Genomic DNA, 21,176 nt, shown 5'->3' on the forward strand with positions numbered 1-21,176 from the left:
TTCCGTAATGGCAGTGACTGTGATCTTATTGGAGATATATTTGAAACCTGTTCTTTCCTCCCCACCATCCAAATTCTGGCTTGCTGGTTTGTACGATGAAACTTTTGCAAATATTCCTGTTAATACCTTCAATCTCTTTTAGATCTGATTTAATATTTCCGTCTGGTCTTAGTCGTTCTCTTTCAAGGCCCCTGTAGTGTAACTTTGTCTCCATCACTTCTCTTCCTACATGCCACCCTTGTTCTGAAACTTGGGATGCCGGCAAAGACCCCTGATGTGTTCAAATCTTCAGGCATCCATCGCAATATCTTTGTGTAGCTTCCATCATAGCTGGTCTAACCACTGCCTAATGGACTTGTCATTTTATTGCTTAGAAATGTGCTTGCTTTTTAAAGGTAAGCAATGGCACGTGTAAATATATAATCCGTGTACACACATTGTGTTAAAGTACAGCTAACTACAAAGGTTGCCTCACAGTTTTGAGATACTGAGTTTGAATCCATGGTGCTCCAGCTTCCGCCTGCATTCCAGACAAGATCCGACTTGTATAACGATATTTATTTGCTTCTGAAAGTAATATAGATATTGTGCTAATTGGACTGCTACTGACACTTTTGAAACGTAACTAGAAACTATCGGAATACATTGTCAAAGTGCACTTGTGCTTACCTTAAAAAAATAATAATTTGTGACCCCAAACTTGTCTACATGTAGTTTGACCCTCATTGAGCTAAATGGTAATGTTAGACACGGTTCCTATTGTGGTACAGTAAGCACAGCACTGTAAACAACAGGAATCATTATAAATTAGAAAATGAGCGTTATTTTGCTCTGTTTTAATATGTATCTCAACAACGTTTGCCGCTCGATGGCGCCATTGATTAGGCCTTTTTGAACTTTTTTTTTTTTTTTTTTTTTTTTTTAGCCAAAGGAACATATTGCTGGATATTACGTCACTACCATCGTCATAAAACAAATGTAAGATTTTTTTAATCGTCCTCGTAAAGTGCTCATAATGACGCCGTCGTGAATGGCGGACAGCTAAGGGGGCGTGGTCAGGGCAGGGACCTGAGACTGACGCGCACGCGCACCTCTCTCACTGGAAAACGTGCACGAGAGGAGAGCAAAGCACTCGCTCCTCACTCCCCACCATGACCAATTTAAATCATCCTAACTGTCAATAATTATGACTTTTGAGCGCTTTCCTAGGATCATTTGAACTTTCGTAGCGACAGACATGGAGGCTGTGAGCGCATGGAGCCCCCAGCAAGTCCTGGAATGGATGACAGGTAAGAACAACGAACATCCGAACATCTCAAGTCGTCAAAGTTGACACAGAGAAAGTGATGCTAAACGTTAAAATTATCCAAGAACAAACCCGTCATAAAGTGTATTTATGCTTTCATCACGGCAAATCTTACCTGGAGGGTTTTGATTCGAAGCAGCTCCAAACATTGATACAGTGACGACGTTTCAGGTCAAAAAATTAAGTCTACAGCTAGTGGAGCGGCACAAACGACACACGAGCTTTTTGTTTGAATTATGAAAACGTGTCAGGTGACGAACTCTGGAAAGACAAAAAATCGAAAGTTGAATTGATAACATCCAGAAATATAAGTAAACCACTCAGCTTGGCTGAAACTGTTTCAATCAAATGAATACTGTACACTAATAATACAGTGGTGCCTTTGTTTTTTAAAAGAAAGAAAAATGACACTAATAGCACAATAAATCAGAAAATGAACTGGTCTCATAAAGTGGAATTGCTGGACGTACTGTAGTATTTGTGAGTTAGATGTGTGCCTTTTAGGGGCGTGGCCTAGTGAGTGACATCAGGAGCTGAAGTAGGGTTGGCCGTTTAGCCGGTGTGAGCGTCTAGGCGTGAGTTGTGGAATACAGCAGCTCCTTGGAATTGTTGTCATTTGTGTGTTTGACTTTTTGTCTATTTGAATATTTGCAGACTGGCACTCTTTGCTCATATGCGAGCACCTTAATTGCTCCAGTTTTATTCACTTCACTCAAGCGGCAGCATATCTGAAGCTTACTCATAACTCAAATTTTGGCTGAACTGATTCCTCGTGAGTTGAAAAACATGGAAAATCGGGCACTCGTACAGTCAAGAAACCGCTGCACGTGTACATAATGATGAAAAAGAAGATGCATGATTATGTATTTGCACTGATTGGATAGATTGTATAATGTATTATACAATTTTTTAACTTTTGGCACACAATTGTATATTCTTCTCATGTTTTGAAAAAGCGACATATAAGGAAATTGGATACAGTAATTGTTTCTCAATACATTTTCACTCCTTGTAGTTTACGGTGTTTTAACCCTTAGTAAAATTTCACGTGAAAGCATTTAATTTAATTTTTTTTTTTAAAGCCAGTTGGAATCCTTTCAAAATGGTCTGGCGATGGTTTGTTTTTTCAAAAATCAAATGTGAACCTCAAGTAAACAGAGATGTATGAAGTAAAAGTATGCGGAAGACAATTAAGAAGTAAAAGTCAAATGCAAATATGTTATAAAAAGAGGCAAAAATAAAAGTGTGAAGATGATGCGTTAACAAGCAACAGTGTGATCTCACAGCACATCATTTGTGCTGTGTTGACTTGTCAGTAAGCTGTAAACAAGCCTCACCACTAAAGTGAACACAAACACACACACACGCATGCCTCCCACCGAGCCCAGGGTCACGAGGTTAGCGTGCCAGCGGCGTCATGGCGGCAGATTGGACTTTGTTATGTGTGAAAAGATGAAAAGATTTGACACTGGGGTCACATGACCACGAGGCTTTTCACAAAGTTGTTTAAGGGATTGCATGATTATTCGAAATTGATGATTTAGTTGGAGTAACTTTGACACCGACAACAAGATCTATCAAGATGCAAATTTGGGCTCAGTGCTCGTCATTTTAGATATTTTAATTGAGACATAACGTCTATTTTTTTCACAATTTAAAAAAGTTGTCATGTGTCTTCTTAACTCATTCACTGCTAGCCATTGTAAAGCATAGTTCTCCCCATTGTCAGCCATTTGAGTATTCTGACCGATCTATTGACCCACAGAATATTGTGTTCTGTGACAACGTAAACACCAAATCTAGCAAAAGAATGCATAGACACTCTTCTTTCACCAGAACAAAAACGTCAGTTTGGGTATTTTTCCGTTCTTTCGTAATCAGCAGTAGAACATGGGTTCATTTCACCCAGAATACAAAAATATAATTTCTGACCAAAAAGCATAGAAAACCTGATTTTTGTGAAAAGAAACATGTAAAGCAAAACAGTGACTTCGATGCTAACCAATTTTGCTTTTGCTAAAACAAGAAAGAAAGTCTGAGAAAGGGCTTTAGCTGGCAAATTAATGATTTATTTACAGATATGCAACTAAGAAACACGCTTTCTTACATGGCCCTCGCCATTCACTTCATGAGCTGCGTCTTTTTTTCCCTCACGCTTGCGACACACACTTTTCTACTACCTACCACGACACATTGTTTATACCATACATACCCTGTTGGAGTTTGAGGTGCCTAAAGTTGTCCAAATTCCAACGTGTTAGCCTCTCTCTCCCCGATTAACAACGCGACAAGTCGAGATTCACCGCCTAATCTTTATCTTCCCCTCCAAAGCTGTGCTGATCTCAAATCCAAAGCCACGATCTGCAGGTATCTGTTAGTCTTGACAGTGTTTTACAAACCTGAATTTCACAGACAAGCTTGGTCAAGTTAAATATGTTAATGAGCTCATGAACTGATGTCACGTTGGTGTCTGAGACGTGCCCAAATGTGTGTTTGTGCACAAAACTTGTTTACGTGCACATGGATCGAAGTCATCACATGACCCGGGACGAGCTCGGCGTGTTGGGACGGATCCGCATGTTGATGCTCGTATGACGAGCAACACGCGCTCACACATCACATCCTCTCGTTGTTTTGACACCGATAAGCGAGAACTTTGACATTTGAGGCATTCGTCCAGCTGTGGGGTGGACCCAGCGCATACAACAGAATACCTGGATGACATCTGCCGTCCATTCCAGTAGCAGAATTCCCACAAGAGGGATGGAAGGAGTCCAAATCCTAACAGAAACTCTGCGGTTTGGACTCTGATAGGAAAGAAGGAGGATCGTAAGTGTCTTGTTTGTTCAGTGGGAGGAGAAACTGGAAAACGAAGACAGGGAGCGAGAGAGTGAGAGATACTAACACAAACAACAGAAACTTGCATGCACATACATGTTACACATGCTTGTGTATCTCACAAGTTCATGTATATGTAACTTGTTATACATGCATGTATAAGTTAAATACATACATGTTACATGTGCATATACAGTATACATGGTGATTGAAAGTGGTGCCTAGTTCAATTTGTTCTGTGACCATGCTCGTAACTCAAAACAATCGCATCTCAAATCATCTCTCCCCATTGAAATGAATGGAAATTCCATTAATACACGAATCAGCCTACCAAAAAAACTGAAATGTTTGTCATGTGTTTTTAATAAGAAATATTACTCTATAATATTGTACCTCAAAAAAACATTCAGTAATGACATAATTGAATAAAATGTTAAGAAATAAAAGTTTTTGCTTCAGTATTTATTTCAATTCAATGGACATTGTGCTGCTCCTTCAGGTGTGTGCACCTTGGCCTCCCGGGGGTAGTATAATACAAACATACGGATTCACAGTGGACCACCTCAGATTTGTGATTCGGCATTTGGAAATGCACCTATTTGCTGGTTTTTAGAGGGAACCTCTCGCTTGTTGTTTGCAGAAACTCCCGTGTTTTTTGTTTTTGTTTTTAATTTTTTTTTAATGGCAATTCAAGTTAGCATCAGTTATTCTTAGATTTTCACTATTCGTGGTCTGGCTTGGTCCCTATCGCCTGCGAATAGCGGTGGCCCACTGTACTGTACATGGAGATGGTCTCAGCTCCTCTGTACGTCAATAATAATTAGTCGTTCTTCGCAACGGATAAAGAATACATGCCTGGCCATATTGTTATATTGTTTGTCTAGATGTGTTGCTCTACTGTCAGTGTTTGAATTGAGATGCAGCATCTCCCAACACAAATACAGAAAATAATACAAAACATGAATTAAACCAATACACAACAAACATAGAAACACACATTGCTCTACCACAACCCCAGCAGCCCATCACCAGCTCCCCCCAAAAATTGTAAACCTGCGTGTGTGTGCGCACGCATGCTTGTGTTGCACACACAATGGCACTTCCTGCTTGTGAAGGTGCACTGCTCCATCAAGGAAAGGCTTTTCCTCTCGAATGTCTATTGTTGTTGTTTGGTCAACACAGCAGTCAGTCGGTTATGAACCGTGAGCGTGTGCACGTGTGACTATGAATAGCCTGTGTGTGTGTGTTTCAGTTGAACTAGATGCTGATCTTTGCTCAATAATTAACTAGCGTGTTGATGAGCAGCTGCTCTTTGCTCATGTGCCTGAGCAGACAATTTGTTGTTGTCGTCTTCTACTGTCAACATGACTGCTGGGAGGGAAAAAAAAAAAAAGTATTTATCATGATGTGCGCCAAAAAGTAATGGCTTCTTTTTAGGGCTGGGACGTATTAAAAGAATGTCCAATATTTGGTTTCTTCTTGCTTTTTCGTAATTATCCTGACAATTGAACTTAAATTATTAGAATGGAATATTTGGCCAGCCCTAGCTTCTTCCTTGGACCAACACTGAAACCTGAAATCTCTCACTGTGTGGCATTAGTCAAATCCCCAAGAACAGTAATAATCTGTTCAACAATTGGCCAAGGTACACGAGTTTGAAGGCAGCAAAGCAAATAAAGGTGCTGCGGCTGCTGCTGCACTCAAAACCTTCGTGTGGAATGACAACCATGTTTTACCATGTCTGCATACTCCAGGGAGCTCTTTAGTTCCTTCTCTTTCCTCCCTCTAGTTCTCAATCCTTGGAATATTTCAGTTTATTGGAGAATTGTATGCCCAACACAAGGAATGTTTGTGTTGTTGTGCATAAAGACACTGGAAAGAGATTTATTTCTAAATACATTCTACGTTTGAAGATAACTGTGCAAAGACTAAGAACTATGTAACACTGAATTGTTGAGCAATTGTTAAATTGTTTTTCAGCAATAATTTTCCTGATATTTTATTTTTATTTTTTTTGTGCCTGGCTAAAATGATTCGCGTGACACAGTGTGGAATCCGGCATAAGAACTTGAGTGCCTTCGTTCGCATCAGCGGTTATCCGGTGCAATTACGATATGTAGTTAGTTAGCTAGCTATCCCTTCACCTCAAAGATGCATCATCCCGTTGAGCAGTCCGCCGACGTGGCCGCTTTATAGCGGCCATGATTGTGCCCACGCCATGTTGAAAAGGGTGGAAATGCGAGGAGGGTGGAAAAATGAAAAAAGTCAGACTTGACAGGCAGCGTGTGCAACAGGGCTTCGGGCTGGCGATTAGAACGCCTCGTTGTCGGCCGTAAGTGTGCGCACGTCGCAGGGAGAGGGCAGAAGAACGAATGAACGAATTTAGAACGGGGCTTCATGTGAGCGTGGCCGCTTTAGAGCGCCTCGTTGTCGCGGCGTGTGGAGAACCCCGCAACGACCCAGTGGGCTATATTCCAGCCACTGGCGGCTTTAAGCCAATATATTTTCACGGCTCAAACATGAAGTTATGTGTAGGGAGAAAAAAGATAGTCCACAATGTTGCATCCATTTTTCCAGGTCACATTAAAGGTATTTGATTTTGAGTTGCGCGTGGTTTTAGAACATTCAGCAGACACGCACACAGTGGTTTACGAGCAGAGACAAAGGCCTGCTGTTTCATCATTTTGAAGCCTAAGTTCATTTATTTGTGGTTTATTTTTAATCAATTAAATGTAGCTGGGTTGATAACAAAACTCTTCTCTGTTGTCTGAAATTTACAAGAAATTTCTTTTCACTTTCCATGGACTTTAAGCTTCTAGATGACGTTCATCCCGCCAGGAAGTGAGGTCTTAATAGCGTGGTGTTGGCCATCAGCACCGCAATCCTCATCAACTCGTTTTGCTATCATGCTGGCAGGAAGTTGGAATATGAATGTCAGGAAGTTGAAAGTAGGATTGTCACTTTCAGGAAGTTGGAATCTGACATTTAGGAAGCAGGCGTGTCAGGAGGTTGGGGTATTGATGTTTAGAAGCTTGAGCAGGAATATGACCTTCAAGAATTAGGAATTTAACATTTAGGAAGTTGGAGGATGACAGAGGTCATCTTCGGATTCAGATTTTTGGTTGACCCGGAAGTACTTTGAGGAAAGATTGTTCGAATTCCAAAAAATGCCTAGGAAGGGTGCCTCAATGCAAACTTTGAACCTTTCCTCCATCCATTCATCCATTTTTTTTTTATAGGGCTTATTATTTTCTGTGGGCAAGTGAGTTAGAGCCAATCCCAGATTTGGGTAAGAAGTGGGATACACCTTGGACTGGTTGCCAGCCAATGCAAAATATTTCACCCTAACGTACCGATAGCATAAATTACTCCTGACCAACCTTTCGGAAAGGAAAGGAGGTCTTTGTTACTCATAATCCTTTGTAGCAGCAATACTTAACTCAACGGGCCACTGACTAACTTCACCGTAGTTTCACACACGAGATTTATTATTAACCAATGGGTTACATAATGTAACTGCTGTGCACGTCTTGACCTCTGAGGGGCAGTGTGGTGCATGCAATGATATAAACACGAGCAGTAACAAAGAAAGGAGAAGAATTCACAATTGAATATTGTTATTATAGCTCGTTTTTCACAGAGTTTGAACAAAATATGCCAGAGAGTATCGTTATATTGCCTGTCTGTATATGTTCATGCAGAGTTTGTGTACCGATAGTCATTATTTTGAGAGATACAAGTGCCGCAAGGTTGATGCTAATTTTCATTAGCTCCTCAATGGTGTTTTTCATTCATTGTGTGTTAGCTTTGAGCTCGCAATTTTTGTGAGCAAAAACGAAGAAAGAAACTTAAGTTTGTGAGGTATTTGAATATCCAATAGGTGAAATTCTTTTGTTATGTCTGTTTAGTTTTACAGTGAACTTGAATTGGAGTGTCAATAAAGGACTTCCATTCACTCTTACTCATTGCTACGATGTTAGCACCTTATCAAGCTGCTGTTGTGATCACGTGGGCTCTGCTGGATGGAAGTGTTGGAGCGGCGCATGGAATAAACTACTTGTATAAGAGTGGTAAAATCAAGATTTGAAATCCAGTCTGATCTGATCCTTGTTTTTTTTTTTGCTGACATCTGACTGATTTCCGATCTCAAAGATCAGATCTGGACACTCCTAATAATAAAACCCAAGTTCCAGTGTATAAGGTTAGGAGAGGAGACTTTCCAACTAGACAGAATTTGGAAATTGATGTATTAAAAGATGGAATATAATTTTACTATATTACCTGGATTATGAATTTTGAGGCAATTTAAGTACCAGTTTGACAAAGTTAAACATGGGAATATGAAGCTTTCAAATATGAGAATGGAAAACAACGGGTTTCATTCTCTGTGAAGTTTGTACAGTGAGTATTGGTTGGACTTTCAAAATAAAAGCACAGCCAATGACAACGTTCTTGTTTTGTCAAGCTTGTTCATCGCATATTTGTCAGGCGTTCCCAATTTAAAGTCTTCCCTGGTTACAGTTGAATGAAAACTGTCTCAAAATAACATGTAGATGATGCTGTAGTTCCACAGTGGTTCTAAAGCTTGTTCTTGTTGCTGTTGTAGTTGTTGTTTTTCTTGGTGTTGGAGGTGCGCAACCAAACACACAAGTATCACATCAGCACTTTGTTTGGTCGGAATGTTCCTCCCTGCCCTCCCGGTGAGTGAATGAGTGCCGGCCGGCCATCTGTTGTCGTCCAGGCGGCAGCACGTCAAGGACCACACGCTGCTAATGCTCATCGTCTCGGACATTTTGTTGCCTTAACGCCAACCGCTTCACATCTGCCATTTGCTGCCCAAAGCATGTTTGTTTGTTTGTCTGTTCTGACAAGAAAGGAGCCCAGTGGAAGGCAACACGGGCATCATGTGATGAGGTTCAATGTGGGCTGACCGGTTATTATTAAGTTGAGGGTTGGCGATGGAGTGGCGCCACCACAACAGGCAAGGTCTCGTGAGGTCATTTGGATTTAAAGGGTTCCCTTTTAATAAAAAGTTTTCCCCCACCAGAAAACTTTTCACACATGCATTTGGATGAGAAGATAGATAGATAGCTAGATAGATAGATAGATGGCTAGATAGATAGATAGATGGCTAGATAGATGGCTAGATACAGGGGATGGTTAGATGTGTCAGGAATTAAGATGTCACAGCAGCGATATTTATACATACACTCTCCATATTCATGATTTAATAATATCTTATGTCATTATCAAAAATCAACTAACACATGGAGGTCTTGGGTCTGAACTTGTTATTGTTGTTGTTGAGGTCTGGACGACAGCCTCCAGCAGTACCTCCCAGCCTTTAGGTGGCAGCGGGTGGACGGCGAGAAGCTCCTGAAGATGACTCACCAGGAACTGACAACAATGGGCGTGGTCAAGGTCGGACATCAGGAGCTCATGCTGGAGGCGGTCGACCTGCTCTGTGCACTGGTACGCCATCGTGATTGTGTTTTTTTTTTTTTCAGAAAGCAATAAATTGAACGAAATATGTAATACGGTAGTGGCACGGTGGCCGACTGGTTAGAGCGTCAGCCTCACAGTTCTGAGGTGCGGGGTTCAATCCCCGTCCCCGCCTGTGTGGAGTTTGCATGTTCTCCCCGTGCCTGCGTGGGTTTTCTCCGGGCACTCCGGTTTCCTCCCACATCCCAAAAACATGCATGAATTGGAGACTCTAAATTGCCCGTAGGCATGACTGTGAGTGCGAATGGTTGTTTGTTCCTATGTGCCCTGCGATTGGCTGGCAACCAGTTCAGGGTGTACCCCGCCTCCTGCCCGATGACAGCTGGGATAGGCTCCAGCACCCCCGTGACCCTAGTGAGGAGAAGCGGCTCAGAAAATGGATGGATGTAATACGGTGGAACCTCGGCTTTTGCATGCCATAGTTTATAAGATTTTTTTTTTTTTCTAAATTTGGTCTTGGTTTTAACTTCATCTGTAAAAAAGGATTCAAGAGATGTCAAGGCGTATTCCACAATGCAAACTTTTATTAACAACTCAAACATTAAGCCTCCTGGTCAGCTCTGCAACACTCAGGCAACATCTGGATAGCACATCCTGTCAAAAGTCAGACCTTCAAAATAAAACTAACAGTATAATAACACAGTTTCAGCACACTTTCTCGGGCCACATGGTGCCATATTTCACAACCGCGCTCACTAAACAAGTACAAAATAGTTTGGGTGCGACTGCTAAATAAGCCACCACGGGGCCAAAGCAAATGTGGTGAAACTTATTATACTGGCTTGATTTTATTTTGTAGGCATGACTTTTGACAGGACGTCACCTCGATGTTGCCCCAACTGGAACGAGTGTTCCCTAGCAGACCAGGAGGCTTGTTATTGCCTTGAGTTATTAATTAAAGCTTGCATTGCAGAATATTTTTTGCATATGACCATCTGCCTTGTGTGTAGAATTTTGAGAGGAAAAACATGAATATCATCCATTTTTGAATAAGGCTGTAAGATGACAAAATGTGGAAAAAGTGATCCGCTCTGACTACTTTGTAGATGCACTGTATTTCTAGTGCTTTTTCATGTTGATCCACCCAAAGTGAGTCTGTTCTGATGCTTGTCGGTTCCCCTGGGAGAAGAACTACGGCGTGGAGTCGGAAAACCTGAAAACGCTGGTGGGCAAGATGAGGCTGGCCTACCAAAACCTGAGCGGCGCCGTGTCGCAGCGCCGTAAGAACCCGACCTACCAGAGCAACAGCGCCCACCGGCCCTCCAACGACTTCCTCACCGCCGTGGTGGAGCTCATCGCCGCAGCCAAGAGTCTGCTGTCCTGGATGGACAGGTGGGTGATGATGACCGCAGATATCATGTTTACGTAGACATCCCCCCGCCCCCGAGCGCTCAAGCGTATATCAATGTCACCTCCATATTGAATGTGGAAAAATGGAGCAATGGGTGAAGAAGATGTCTCAGTCATGTGTTGTGCTGAGCTGGAGCAACTGTTTTACACTCAAAGCTTTATTATCTCATTTTTATAGATTTACTGCTCCCAAACGCTTTAAAAACATTTAAACTTTTTTGAAAACACACTTCTTTCAGTATTCCTTAGTGCCCATTCTCCAAATAAGAGGCAAAGCATGCTTGCTTCAAGCTGTTTATTTGTCACTCCCAGTTAGTTTCCTGTAACACTGACACATTAAACAATAGAATCTAACATTATATATTTGAACACCAAATTGTCAACCAAACCAAATCTGGTCGAATGAAAGTTTGCTAGCTTAATCCTAACATAATAATGTGAACTGCCATAGGTTCACCGAAATTAGAAATGATGCCACAGTAATAAAAAAATCTGCTAACAGCTGCGACTTTACAAAGTTTTCTTTCCCTGTTTACTTTGCCAATCTGCTGTGGTTTTGCTTGATATAGTAGGCAGGGACAGTGGGAATCATTCATCCATTCATGCATGTCACAAATTAGATCTTGAGACATTTGACTACTATAAAAACGATTACAGTGGACCCCCAGTGGATAGGGACCGGAAAATTGACGTCCGTTTTAATTGCATTGGAGGGGGGAAACATTCTCGAGTCAGTCAAGATGTATCACGTCAGCATGCTTCTTTGACACCAATTACTGTATTGCTTTCCTGTTCAGATAGGGCTTTGGCAGCATCTTGTGGTATCTATCCTAGGCCATTTCAGAAAGAATAACAAAAATGGGAATGATGAAGTGTTTTTTTTTAGCGAATACTGGAAAAAAAACAGGCAAGCACAGGAAAACGTCCACACAGTAGCCTAGATTTGTGCCTTGAACCTCAGAACTGTGAGGCAAATGTGCTAACCACGCTTTCACCGTGCTGCACGAGTCAAACAAACACCTGGAATACTTTCAAAGAATTCCCAACATTTCTTGTGGGACTTGGGTCCACTTTACGACCCTAATGCCTGTCACTCAGGTTTTACGATTTGACACGTACCAGCTCATTACACACGCACACACACACGCACACTTAAATGTGTCTACCTCTTCCAGGTCAGGCTTGTGTGAGCCTGAAGAACATTCCCAGCGTTTGACACGTGTCACTGGGAATACTGACTAGTGTTGTTTTGTTTTCATTTTTGGTACAGCCAACAGAGTGAGACCTCTCTCACTAACATGATATGCACGTTGCATATGGACAACAAATGGACTGGTCACTAGCCAATGTCAGGGCTCATTTAATATATAATACAAATCTAAATAACAATAAATAATCAAATACATAAATTCAATAATAATAATATGTAATAAAATAATCAAGATTGGGCGCTGACTTATTAGTAAGTGCAATAATTTTGAGTTGATGACTTCATCACCCTTGATCCTCTTACGCTTATATTACAAATAATAAGATGAATATGAGAGGTAACAGTCTGTGTTCTTGGTGTAATCCAGTCTATGCGCAACCTACTTCCGCATTCGGCAAAACGGATCTAAGCACTTCCTCCCGGTTCGGTAGAATCGCGAAGGGAGCTGTGACAAAGCAACCGTAGGGACTTTAAATGTCTTTTTATTTAACACAAGATATCACCACAGAGCGACCAACGATGATGGTGTTCGATGTGTATGATTTATCCATCCATTTTCTGAGCCGCTCCTCCTCACTAGGGTCGCGGGCGTGCTGGAGCCTATCCCAGCTATCATCGGGCAGGAGGCGGGGTACACCCTGAACTGGTTGCCAGCCAATCGCATGGCACATACAAACAAACAACCATTCGTACTCACAGTCACACCTACGGGCAATTTAGAGTCTCCAATTCACACATGTCTTTGGGATGTGGGAGGAAACCGGAGTGCCCGGAGAAAACCCACGCTGGCACGGGGAGAACATGCAAACTCCACACAGGCGGGAACCCCGGTTCTCAGAACTGTGAGGCTGACGCTCTAACCAGTCGGTCACCGTGCCGCCATGTATGATTTATTAGTTTATTTATTTATTTCTTTATTTTAGTCCTTGTATATCTTTCTATCCATTAGTCTTTGCTCCCCCCCCCCCCCACTGTTTCCTCACTGGGGGTGTTTGCTGTCTTTTCTCACCTGTTCTGTGAAGCCCTTTGTTTTTTTTTTTTTTTTTACGATGAAAGTTGCAATGCAAATAAATTATTGCTTGATTTAGTTTGTTGTTTTCGTGTTTGTTTGCAGGACTCCCATGACGAACGCGAGTGACTTCATGTCCACCAAAAGCACCATCATTCAACTGTGTCTGGAGCTCACCTCCACCGTCCAGAAGGTCAGTCAGCCAATTACCTCCCAGCACTTCCTGCTGTTTACACGCGCTACTTCCTGTTGTCGTCAAACGTCTTCATCTCGTCCTCTTCAAATTTTGTGACAAAGCTGGTTTGTCAACAAGATAGATAAATGGATAAATACTAGCTAGATCGATCTAGAGTGTTGCCTTGAGATACAAGTTTATAATTCGCTTTTGCATCATGAGTAATTCATTGTGGCCCCTTCTGGTGTGCGGAACGTGGCCACCGGGCGGCAGTATAATACAGTCATGCAGCCAAACAAAGAAGAGTTTCACTCAACTACTGTAAGAGACTCAGTAACTGCGGTAATATTCGCCATTTTTCGCAGAGGATGAGAAATATATGCCTGTGAGTGTTGTTAAAATGTTTGTCTATACGCATTGCTGCACCGTTTTTGTTCAAATGTCCGTTCCTTAAAGTGTTATAACACCACCAAATAGATGCTACTTTTGTTAGCCTATCTATGGCCTTTCCCATTTCGCTAGCATTAAGCTAACAGACGTTATAGCAAAGTTATGTGGTTGTTTTAAATTCACAACATGTCTTTGTTTTATGTTAAGGTGCTTGTAATATAATCGCTTTGTTTTCTGTTCATTTTCCACGCTTGAATTGCTTTCAAGCGTCTTTTCTAATCCTAACAATGTTCACATGAGCCTTTTTAATCTCTGTTGTGGTCGAAGTTTACGAAAGCCGCCCTTGCTTCAGAGTTGTTTGTGTTTTCCCCTCACAGGACTTCACTGTTTATCAGATGGAGGAGAAGAGTCTAGAAGTGGTCAGTCACTCTTTTTTTCTTCTTCCACCTTTGATACCGGAGCACAAACTGATACACACAAACACACGCGCAGACACACACGCTTCCTTTTCCTGTCCCTTGTTTATTCAGCTCAGGAACGTTGACTTCCTGTCTTAGATCACACTTCCTGTTGGACAGCCTTTTGTTCCCAGAATCCCGAGTGTTGTGTGTCTTTTCCTCTTCAAACTTCCAATAAGGTCTGGACAAACGTTTTGAACCGTCAATTTTTAGTAGTACTAGTAGTGGTAGTAGTGACAGTATTGGTGGTAGTAGTACAGTGTGTGCCTTGAGAATCCATGACACACTCATAACTCAAAAGCATTTGCTTCTCAAATCATTTTTTTCCCATTGAGATGAATGGAAATGCCATTAAGACGCATTCCCCAAAAACATTTTTAAAAATTTGTTTTGAATGAGAAAAAAAATAACACGATAATACTGTACTTTATAAAAGCATACAGTAATCATGTAAATAAATAGAATGCAAATACGTTTTTTGTCACGCTTTTTGCTTCAATTCAATGGTCATTGTGCTGCTCCTACTGGTGTGCACACCTTGGCCACCTGGGGGCAGTATAATAGACCGTAAAACAGACATACATGGAGCCAGAGGAGACGACACAACTCCTCAGCAATAATATTAGTTTTTCGTAGAGGATAAATAATATAGACCTGTGAGCATTGTTATATTGTCTGTCTACATGTGTTGCTCCTCTGTTTGTGTTCAAATATCCATCGCTTGAAGGATTATATTGCCGCCAGATATGCAAAGACAAAAATTGGACGAACGACTGCTCGTAACCCGAAAAACCCGTAAAAGTCGAGTCACTCGTATCTCAAGGCACCGCTGTACCGGTAAACTATGCTAGAAAAGCTAGAAGAAGCTAGGCCGTGCTAACTTTTAGCTTCTCTGTAAACTCTACACGCATGAGGATTTATCATCACTACGTTTAACATTTTGTGAACAGCTCGGGGAGAAAAACAGTGACCCCAAACACCCTACACACCAGAGGATAATCACTCAAGATCATCTTTTGAGGCATCCCATAATCGGGTCTTTGCTGACTTTGATCGGAAAGGACGAAAAATGAAAAGTGTATACCCAGTTTTAGTTGTGCGAGGCTCACCTTGTTAGAGCTCGTCGCCAAATTCAAGTCACAAACATGCTGTGAGGTGTACTTTTATCTCAAGTGTTTCCTGCTTGTTTTGGTATTTCCTGTTGCTTGGTGTTTTTCTTAGGCTAAAGCATTCCTGTGTGTGCAGGCGCTTGCTTTTGTGTTTTTATGGATGTGTGTGTTCATGTGCATTTGTGTTCGTGCAAGTGTGTGTGTTTCTATATGAGCATGTTTGTGTGCATTTGAGTTTGTGTGTGTGTGTGTGCGCGCGTGCGTGTGTATACATTCATGTTTGTGTGTTTGTTTCAGTCTCAAGCTCTGAACAGCCTGTGCGAGAAGACAGCCCGGGTGACCTCCGACCCGTCCAAGAGTGAAGTGTCGTGTGTGGAGGAGGTTCACATCCCCAACATCAAGCCCGGAGAAGGCCTGGTGAGCTCTCCTTGAGTTTGGCGGCCTCTAGTGGCGAGCTTGTAGGTTGCACGCAGCCCTAACAAAGTGTGCGTTGCCTTGTAGGGCATCTACATCAAGTCCACCTACGACGGCCTTCACGTCGTCACAGGAACCACAGAAAACGTAAATCACATTCTTGTCATAACTTTTTTTTTTTTTTTTTAAAACGCTTATTTTGAACATGACAACACATTTTTTGTAAACAGTTTCTTTTTTTTAATTATTATTTTTTTTAAACAACAGACAATGAAACACGTAAGACTAGGTTTTTCAGTGTTGAAATAAAAAGAATCATGATCCTAGGACTGGCATGTTAAGACATACTCATGAAATGTGTCCTCTGCTTTGAAGCCATCACAGTCTAGTGAAACTTTTCCACATAAGTTTACCTCACGGAATAAAATACAAAACCTTTTCCTGTTTGTATGCATTCTGTTAATTTCGCTGTTCTAAACCCACCTCGCTATCTTGCGACAACAGCTTTGTGGTCACATAATGTTTGTACATGATTTGTCCTGTTTGGAATTTAATTACGTCTGCAAATTTTACATCGTTTTGACTAGAGGTACAACAATTCATCGATTTATCAACAACTTATCAATTGTTACATTAATCAACAACTATTTTAATAATCGATTATTCGTTTAGAGAAATTGTCTAACTTGAAATTGTCCGAATTCTCGGAATTTCAGCCTGTCAACAGTAAATATTATCCGATTTGTTTAGTCCTCTATACAAGCAGGCTGATATATTTGTATTGAATCAAAATACGACCCTTGCAAACATCTGCTTTTACATTGGGAAAGTATGATGCTGATTGTCTGACGCGTTACCGAACAAACCAGTAACAGAATCATATTCATTTATATTTAGTCATTTATTTATATTGTGTATATTGTGTTTCCCTCAACTATATTTAAGTTCCCTGTAAAGAGCCAACCTTCTGTTTTACAATATCCTGGTTCATTCCAATTTATTCCCATAAACTCTAGTCCCCCGCAGATAAGACCAAGAGGATCCACGCCGGAGACGAGGTGATCCGAGTCAACGAGCAGACGGTGGTGAGTGACGCCGACCGCGAGACGTCTCCTCCGGTAAATCCACGCCCCCTCACAGGCGCGCTGCGCTGTGTTTGGTCCAGGTGGGTTGGCAGCTGAAGCACCTGGTGGCCAAGTTGAGGGCGGAGTCAGGAAGCGTGCGTCTGGTGCTGAAGAAGAGGCCGTCGGGAACGACCGCCGCTTTTGCTCCGCCGCCGCTCAAGAACATGCGTTGGAGACCCTCCCTCGTTCAGGTCAGCTGCACATTTTTTATTATGGACCAAATTAAGAGATTTCAAATAATAATCTGCTTCAATTCAAAACAACTTTAAACACATTAAAAACACGAAATGTATCACGTTAAAATGTGAAATTGTGACATTTATCATGTTAAAACTTCAAACTTATCACATCACATCATACTGAACTTTTCATGTTAGCACATGAAATTTATCACATTAAAAAGTGAATCTTATCACATTAAAACGTGAACTTTATCGTGTAACGGCATACTGAACGTACCATGGTAAAACATGAGCTCTATCCCATTAAAATAATAAGTACCAAAAAAAATACAGAACTTTTTTTTTTTTTTTTCTGGTGTGGCAGCAATACATTTTGATAAGGACACCAAATTTAAACAGAATAAGCTGTGTCTTGTGCCAGTTAATATCCATGGAGATTGCATTCCCCCAAAATTTCCACACGGTGGTGTTTTCTTCGCATTATTTAAACTTTCTCAAATGATGTCATAGTGTGACATAATGTATATAAACATGCTGCTGCTCACTGCCTTGTTTCCATGGTGACGCGGCAGGCATCATCAGGCCTCCCCAGATGGCGTCATCCTTCGGACACCGCTGCACATGGCAACAAGGCGGCCATTTTGGATCTGTACATCCCTCCTCCTCCCGGTGCCCCATATTCGCCTTTGTCAGTGGCCCACTTTCAGATTTCGGCTTCCTTCTCCTCTCGTTACTTACCCACAATGCATTTCTTTGTCTTCACTCAGTGAGGCGAGTGAGAGCGTGAAGGCAAGGCCCAGGTCTCCCAACTCGTCTCTGGATGCCGATGTGTGCGCCGCCAGTCGCGGTGGAGCCACCAGAATCGGCGCCAACAATGCTCCGCAAGTCCAGCTGCCCATCCCGGTCCCAGTTCCGGTCCCGGTCCCTGTCCGACTCCGACAGCGTCCCAGTGTACGCGGTAAGAGTGCACACACACCCTTATTGGCATCCACTTCATAATGGCTGTATTGGGAATCAATCCCTTATTCCTTCATCACTATATATGATTTTTTAGTGGTCTTTTTAGTCTACTACTGTATATCGTCCACTTTAAGAAAATCCCTGTACAGTGATGCCTTGAGATACAAGTGTCCCTACTTGCGCGTTTTTAGAGATACATGCTGTCGTTCGGCTGATTTTATTTATTTATTTTTATTTTTCGGGCTTTGACTAGCGTATCAAAACTTAAGATACGAGCACTGTATGGTGGCAGTGAACTCAACTCAGCTCACTTCACAGCAAGCAGCAGTTTGGCAGATAGTCAACAACTGTTCAAAAAAGAGGCTTCAATCTGTTTAATGCCACTCCCAGTCGAAGTTTACTCTAAAACTAAACATAAAACAAAGACAATTACACCTTAAAAACAACTAAACAACTGCCTAAAGAAAGGCCCCACAAGCTTAATGTTAACATACACTGGAAAATGCCATTGACAGGCTAACGATTAGCATCTATTTGACACTTTTCACGAATATTCGATCATAAATGGTGGCGCCACGCATGTAGACAGACAATATAACAATACTCACAGGCATATATTCTTTATCCTTTGCAAATAACGATTAATATTACTTCAGTTTACTGAGGAGCATACAGTATATCTGTATGTCTGTATTGTATTGCCCCCAGGTGGCCATCATGTGCACACCAAAAGGAGCGGCGCAATGTCCATTGAATTGAAGCAAAAATTGCAGCAAAAACTGCTGAATTCTTTACAGTCTATTTAATTCTGTCATTGCTGTATGTTTTTATAAAGTGAAATATTATAGAGTGCTATTTTTCTTCATAAAGAACACATTACAAAAACATTTTTGGGGGGGGGGGGCTGGAGCGGGTTAATGGAATGTCGATTCATTTCAAAGGGGAAAGAAGTGTTTTGGAATCATTCAGTCATTCCCAACTCCCAAATCACAACAAGATTTCTAGTGGACTTTATTTCTAGTGGACTATATCAAACATGAATAATGGTTGTGGTCTCTGTGGGTGCAGGTAAACCTCGTCCCGTGTCCATGCCGGCTGAGGTTCTCTCAGGCGTGTCTTGCCAGCGTGGGACTCCAGGATGGAAAGGTAAGCGAGCGCATTTTGGAGCCACTGCGGACTTTCTCAAAACCGCCACTGGTCAGTCAAAGACGGGTGAATTCAAGCAGATGCTTGCCTCAAGGGACTGGGAGACGAATCCATTTGATCCATTAAAATGTGGTTTATTTGTCAGTATCTGCAATGGCAAGTAATGCCATTGCGTTTCAAATTGGATTTTTGTGGGGGAAAAAACTTTCATTTGAGGCCATATTTGACTGTTGGCGGCCCAGGAGGCAGACGTCTTCACCGCTACCTGAGCAACGAGGGCATCAGCAGCATCACCGAGGAGGACGAGGAGCAGCGCTTCCCGCTGCCGTACCGTCGACACCCGGCGGTTCGTGGGGTGGACCACATCCGAGGCAGCCAGTGCTTCATCAGCGCCAACCTGCACAACAGCTCCACCATCCCCTACCAGGAAGTCGCGTCCAAGAAAACCGCCTCCGCTAAGGCCGGCGGGACCGCGGAGGCGGCCGCCGCCGCTTCTCCGCCCGCCGGCAAACAGTCAACATCGCTGCTTGGAGGTTGGCTGGCTCGCCTCAGGCTGCTCAGCCACTGACCGCAGGCTTTGATTGACAGCTCAAAGGCATCAGTTTGAGGCTTTAAGTCTTTTGTGAAGCACAAGTGAGCCTCACAACCTCAAGACTTCAAGTCATCACTGAAGTGCTTTCGAAATACATTAACCCTCCGTTATCCGCACGGGACAGTGACAGAATCTTGCCACAAATAGCCGAATATCCCCGAAAAGGTTTCTAATTCCCTATAGATGCCACAAGATGGCGGCAAAGCACTACTTTTGTCGAAATGAAACTCCTCAACTCACTACCACCTAGGTAGTTCTTGGCACCAAAATGGCAGCGATGCACTAGTTTTATTTAAATGAAGCTCATCAATTCACTAATGCATAGTTCCTTGGCACCAAGAAAACACCAAAGTAATACTTTTATTGCTTGGGCCTGCCTGAGCAAAAAAACAGCGAATAAGTAAGGTTTTTTTAAATATTGAAGGCTATGTTGCCCCAAAAAGATCTGAACGCCTTCACTGCAGTTCGTTGGCGCCATCTCGTAGCGTGTTGGTGCCACGGAGCTATGTTGTCGTGAGTTGAGGGGCTTCATGTAGTGAGTTGCTGCCATCTTGTGGCATCTCTAGGCAATTAGAAACCTTTTTAGGGAGGGGTCAAACGCTTGAAAAAAGGGGTTCAGTGCCTATCCCCACCTATTTTAATTTTAAATTTTTTATTTTTTTTTTAAACAATTCCTCAATTACCCACTGAAAACTCACCTGGTCACTGTTTTGGTGCTGTCTGAAATGCCCTAAGATTGCACAAGATGGCGCCTAAAGCCCTGTCTTGGTTTTCGATTTACACGGCAGGGTGCTGTCCCAACTGTACTTTTATCATATATATATCACGGAACTTTGAAAGTAGCAAATGTGTATTTTAATAAGAAAACCTGAGACCTTTCCTAATATGTATATATATATATATACTGTTTTACTGTACGTTTTGTCACATTGTTACTCAGGACAAAGTTTATATGCACGAATGAACAGTTCACAAACGTCACAAAACACTAGGGATTGCGCAATTTGAACATTTTTAAAATCGACACTAATGTGATGAAAATCACTGTCGACTGGTCGCCAATGACATTGCGGAGGAGTAATGTTGACTAGTCGACGAGTCTTCAACCGCCGCTCTGTTAACTTGTTTCTGTTCGAAAACGTGCAATAACTGACAATACACTGGTGCGTGTATCTTTCTTTTGTTACTTTTACTGTTGACGTCATCACGGTATCCTTTGTACATTTTTGTTGTGTGACTCCTGTAACGTGTGCAAAATATTGTCAATAAAACCAACTTTACATTTAAAGCTCTATTTTTATTTAATTTATTTATTTTGCTCTATTTTGATGCATCTTTATTGTAAATGAGATCTCGGGCTAAATAAAGTTTGAATGAAAAACAAACTATTTTTTGATGCTCAGGGGAGAAA

At 41.9% G+C, this 21,176-nt stretch overlaps 1 protein-coding gene across 3 annotated transcripts; it reads left to right on the forward strand.

Moving 5' to 3' along the window:
- The first annotated feature begins 1,081 nt into the window (after nucleotides 1–1,081).
- Nucleotides 1,082–21,053, forward strand: cnksr3 (cnksr family member 3). Of its 3 annotated transcripts, none has more exons than XM_061753963.1 (13): nucleotides 1,082–1,289; nucleotides 9,453–9,616; nucleotides 10,773–10,978; nucleotides 13,321–13,408; nucleotides 14,158–14,199; nucleotides 15,645–15,764; nucleotides 15,849–15,908; nucleotides 16,778–16,846; nucleotides 16,927–17,076; nucleotides 17,640–17,755; nucleotides 17,835–18,025; nucleotides 19,096–19,173; nucleotides 19,416–21,053. In XM_061753963.1, the coding sequence occupies exons 1-13, from the start codon at nucleotides 1,238–1,240 to the stop codon at nucleotides 19,739–19,741; spliced, it is 1,662 nt and encodes a 553-aa protein (XP_061609947.1). In that variant the 5' UTR covers nucleotides 1,082–1,237; the 3' UTR covers nucleotides 19,742–21,053. The 3 variants fall into 3 exon arrangements, with proteins under 3 accessions (XP_061609947.1, XP_061609949.1, XP_061609948.1); XM_061753964.1 differs by having other exon boundaries at nucleotides 1,083–1,289; nucleotides 10,776–10,978; XM_061753965.1 differs by lacking the exon at nucleotides 14,158–14,199.
- The last annotated feature ends 123 nt before the right edge of the window (nucleotides 21,054–21,176 follow it).

The sequence above is a fragment of the Phyllopteryx taeniolatus genome, chromosome 18, assembly GCF_024500385.1.
Source record: "Phyllopteryx taeniolatus isolate TA_2022b chromosome 18, UOR_Ptae_1.2, whole genome shotgun sequence".
Lineage (NCBI taxonomy): Eukaryota > Metazoa > Chordata > Actinopteri > Syngnathiformes > Syngnathidae > Phyllopteryx > Phyllopteryx taeniolatus.

Excerpts from the sequence above, each read along its gene's own strand:
- cnksr3 (XM_061753963.1), top strand. The coding sequence starts at position 1,238 with ATGGAGGCTGTGAGCGCATGGAGCCCCCAGCAAGTCCTGGAATGGATG. Across the intron at positions 1,290-9,452 it reads AGTCCTGGAATGGATGACAG|GTCTGGACGACAGCCTCCAG; the intron begins GTAAGAACAACG and ends GTTGTTGTTGAG. Across the intron at positions 16,847-16,926 it reads GAGTCAACGAGCAGACGGTG|GTGGGTTGGCAGCTGAAGCA; the intron begins GTGAGTGACGCC and ends TGTTTGGTCCAG.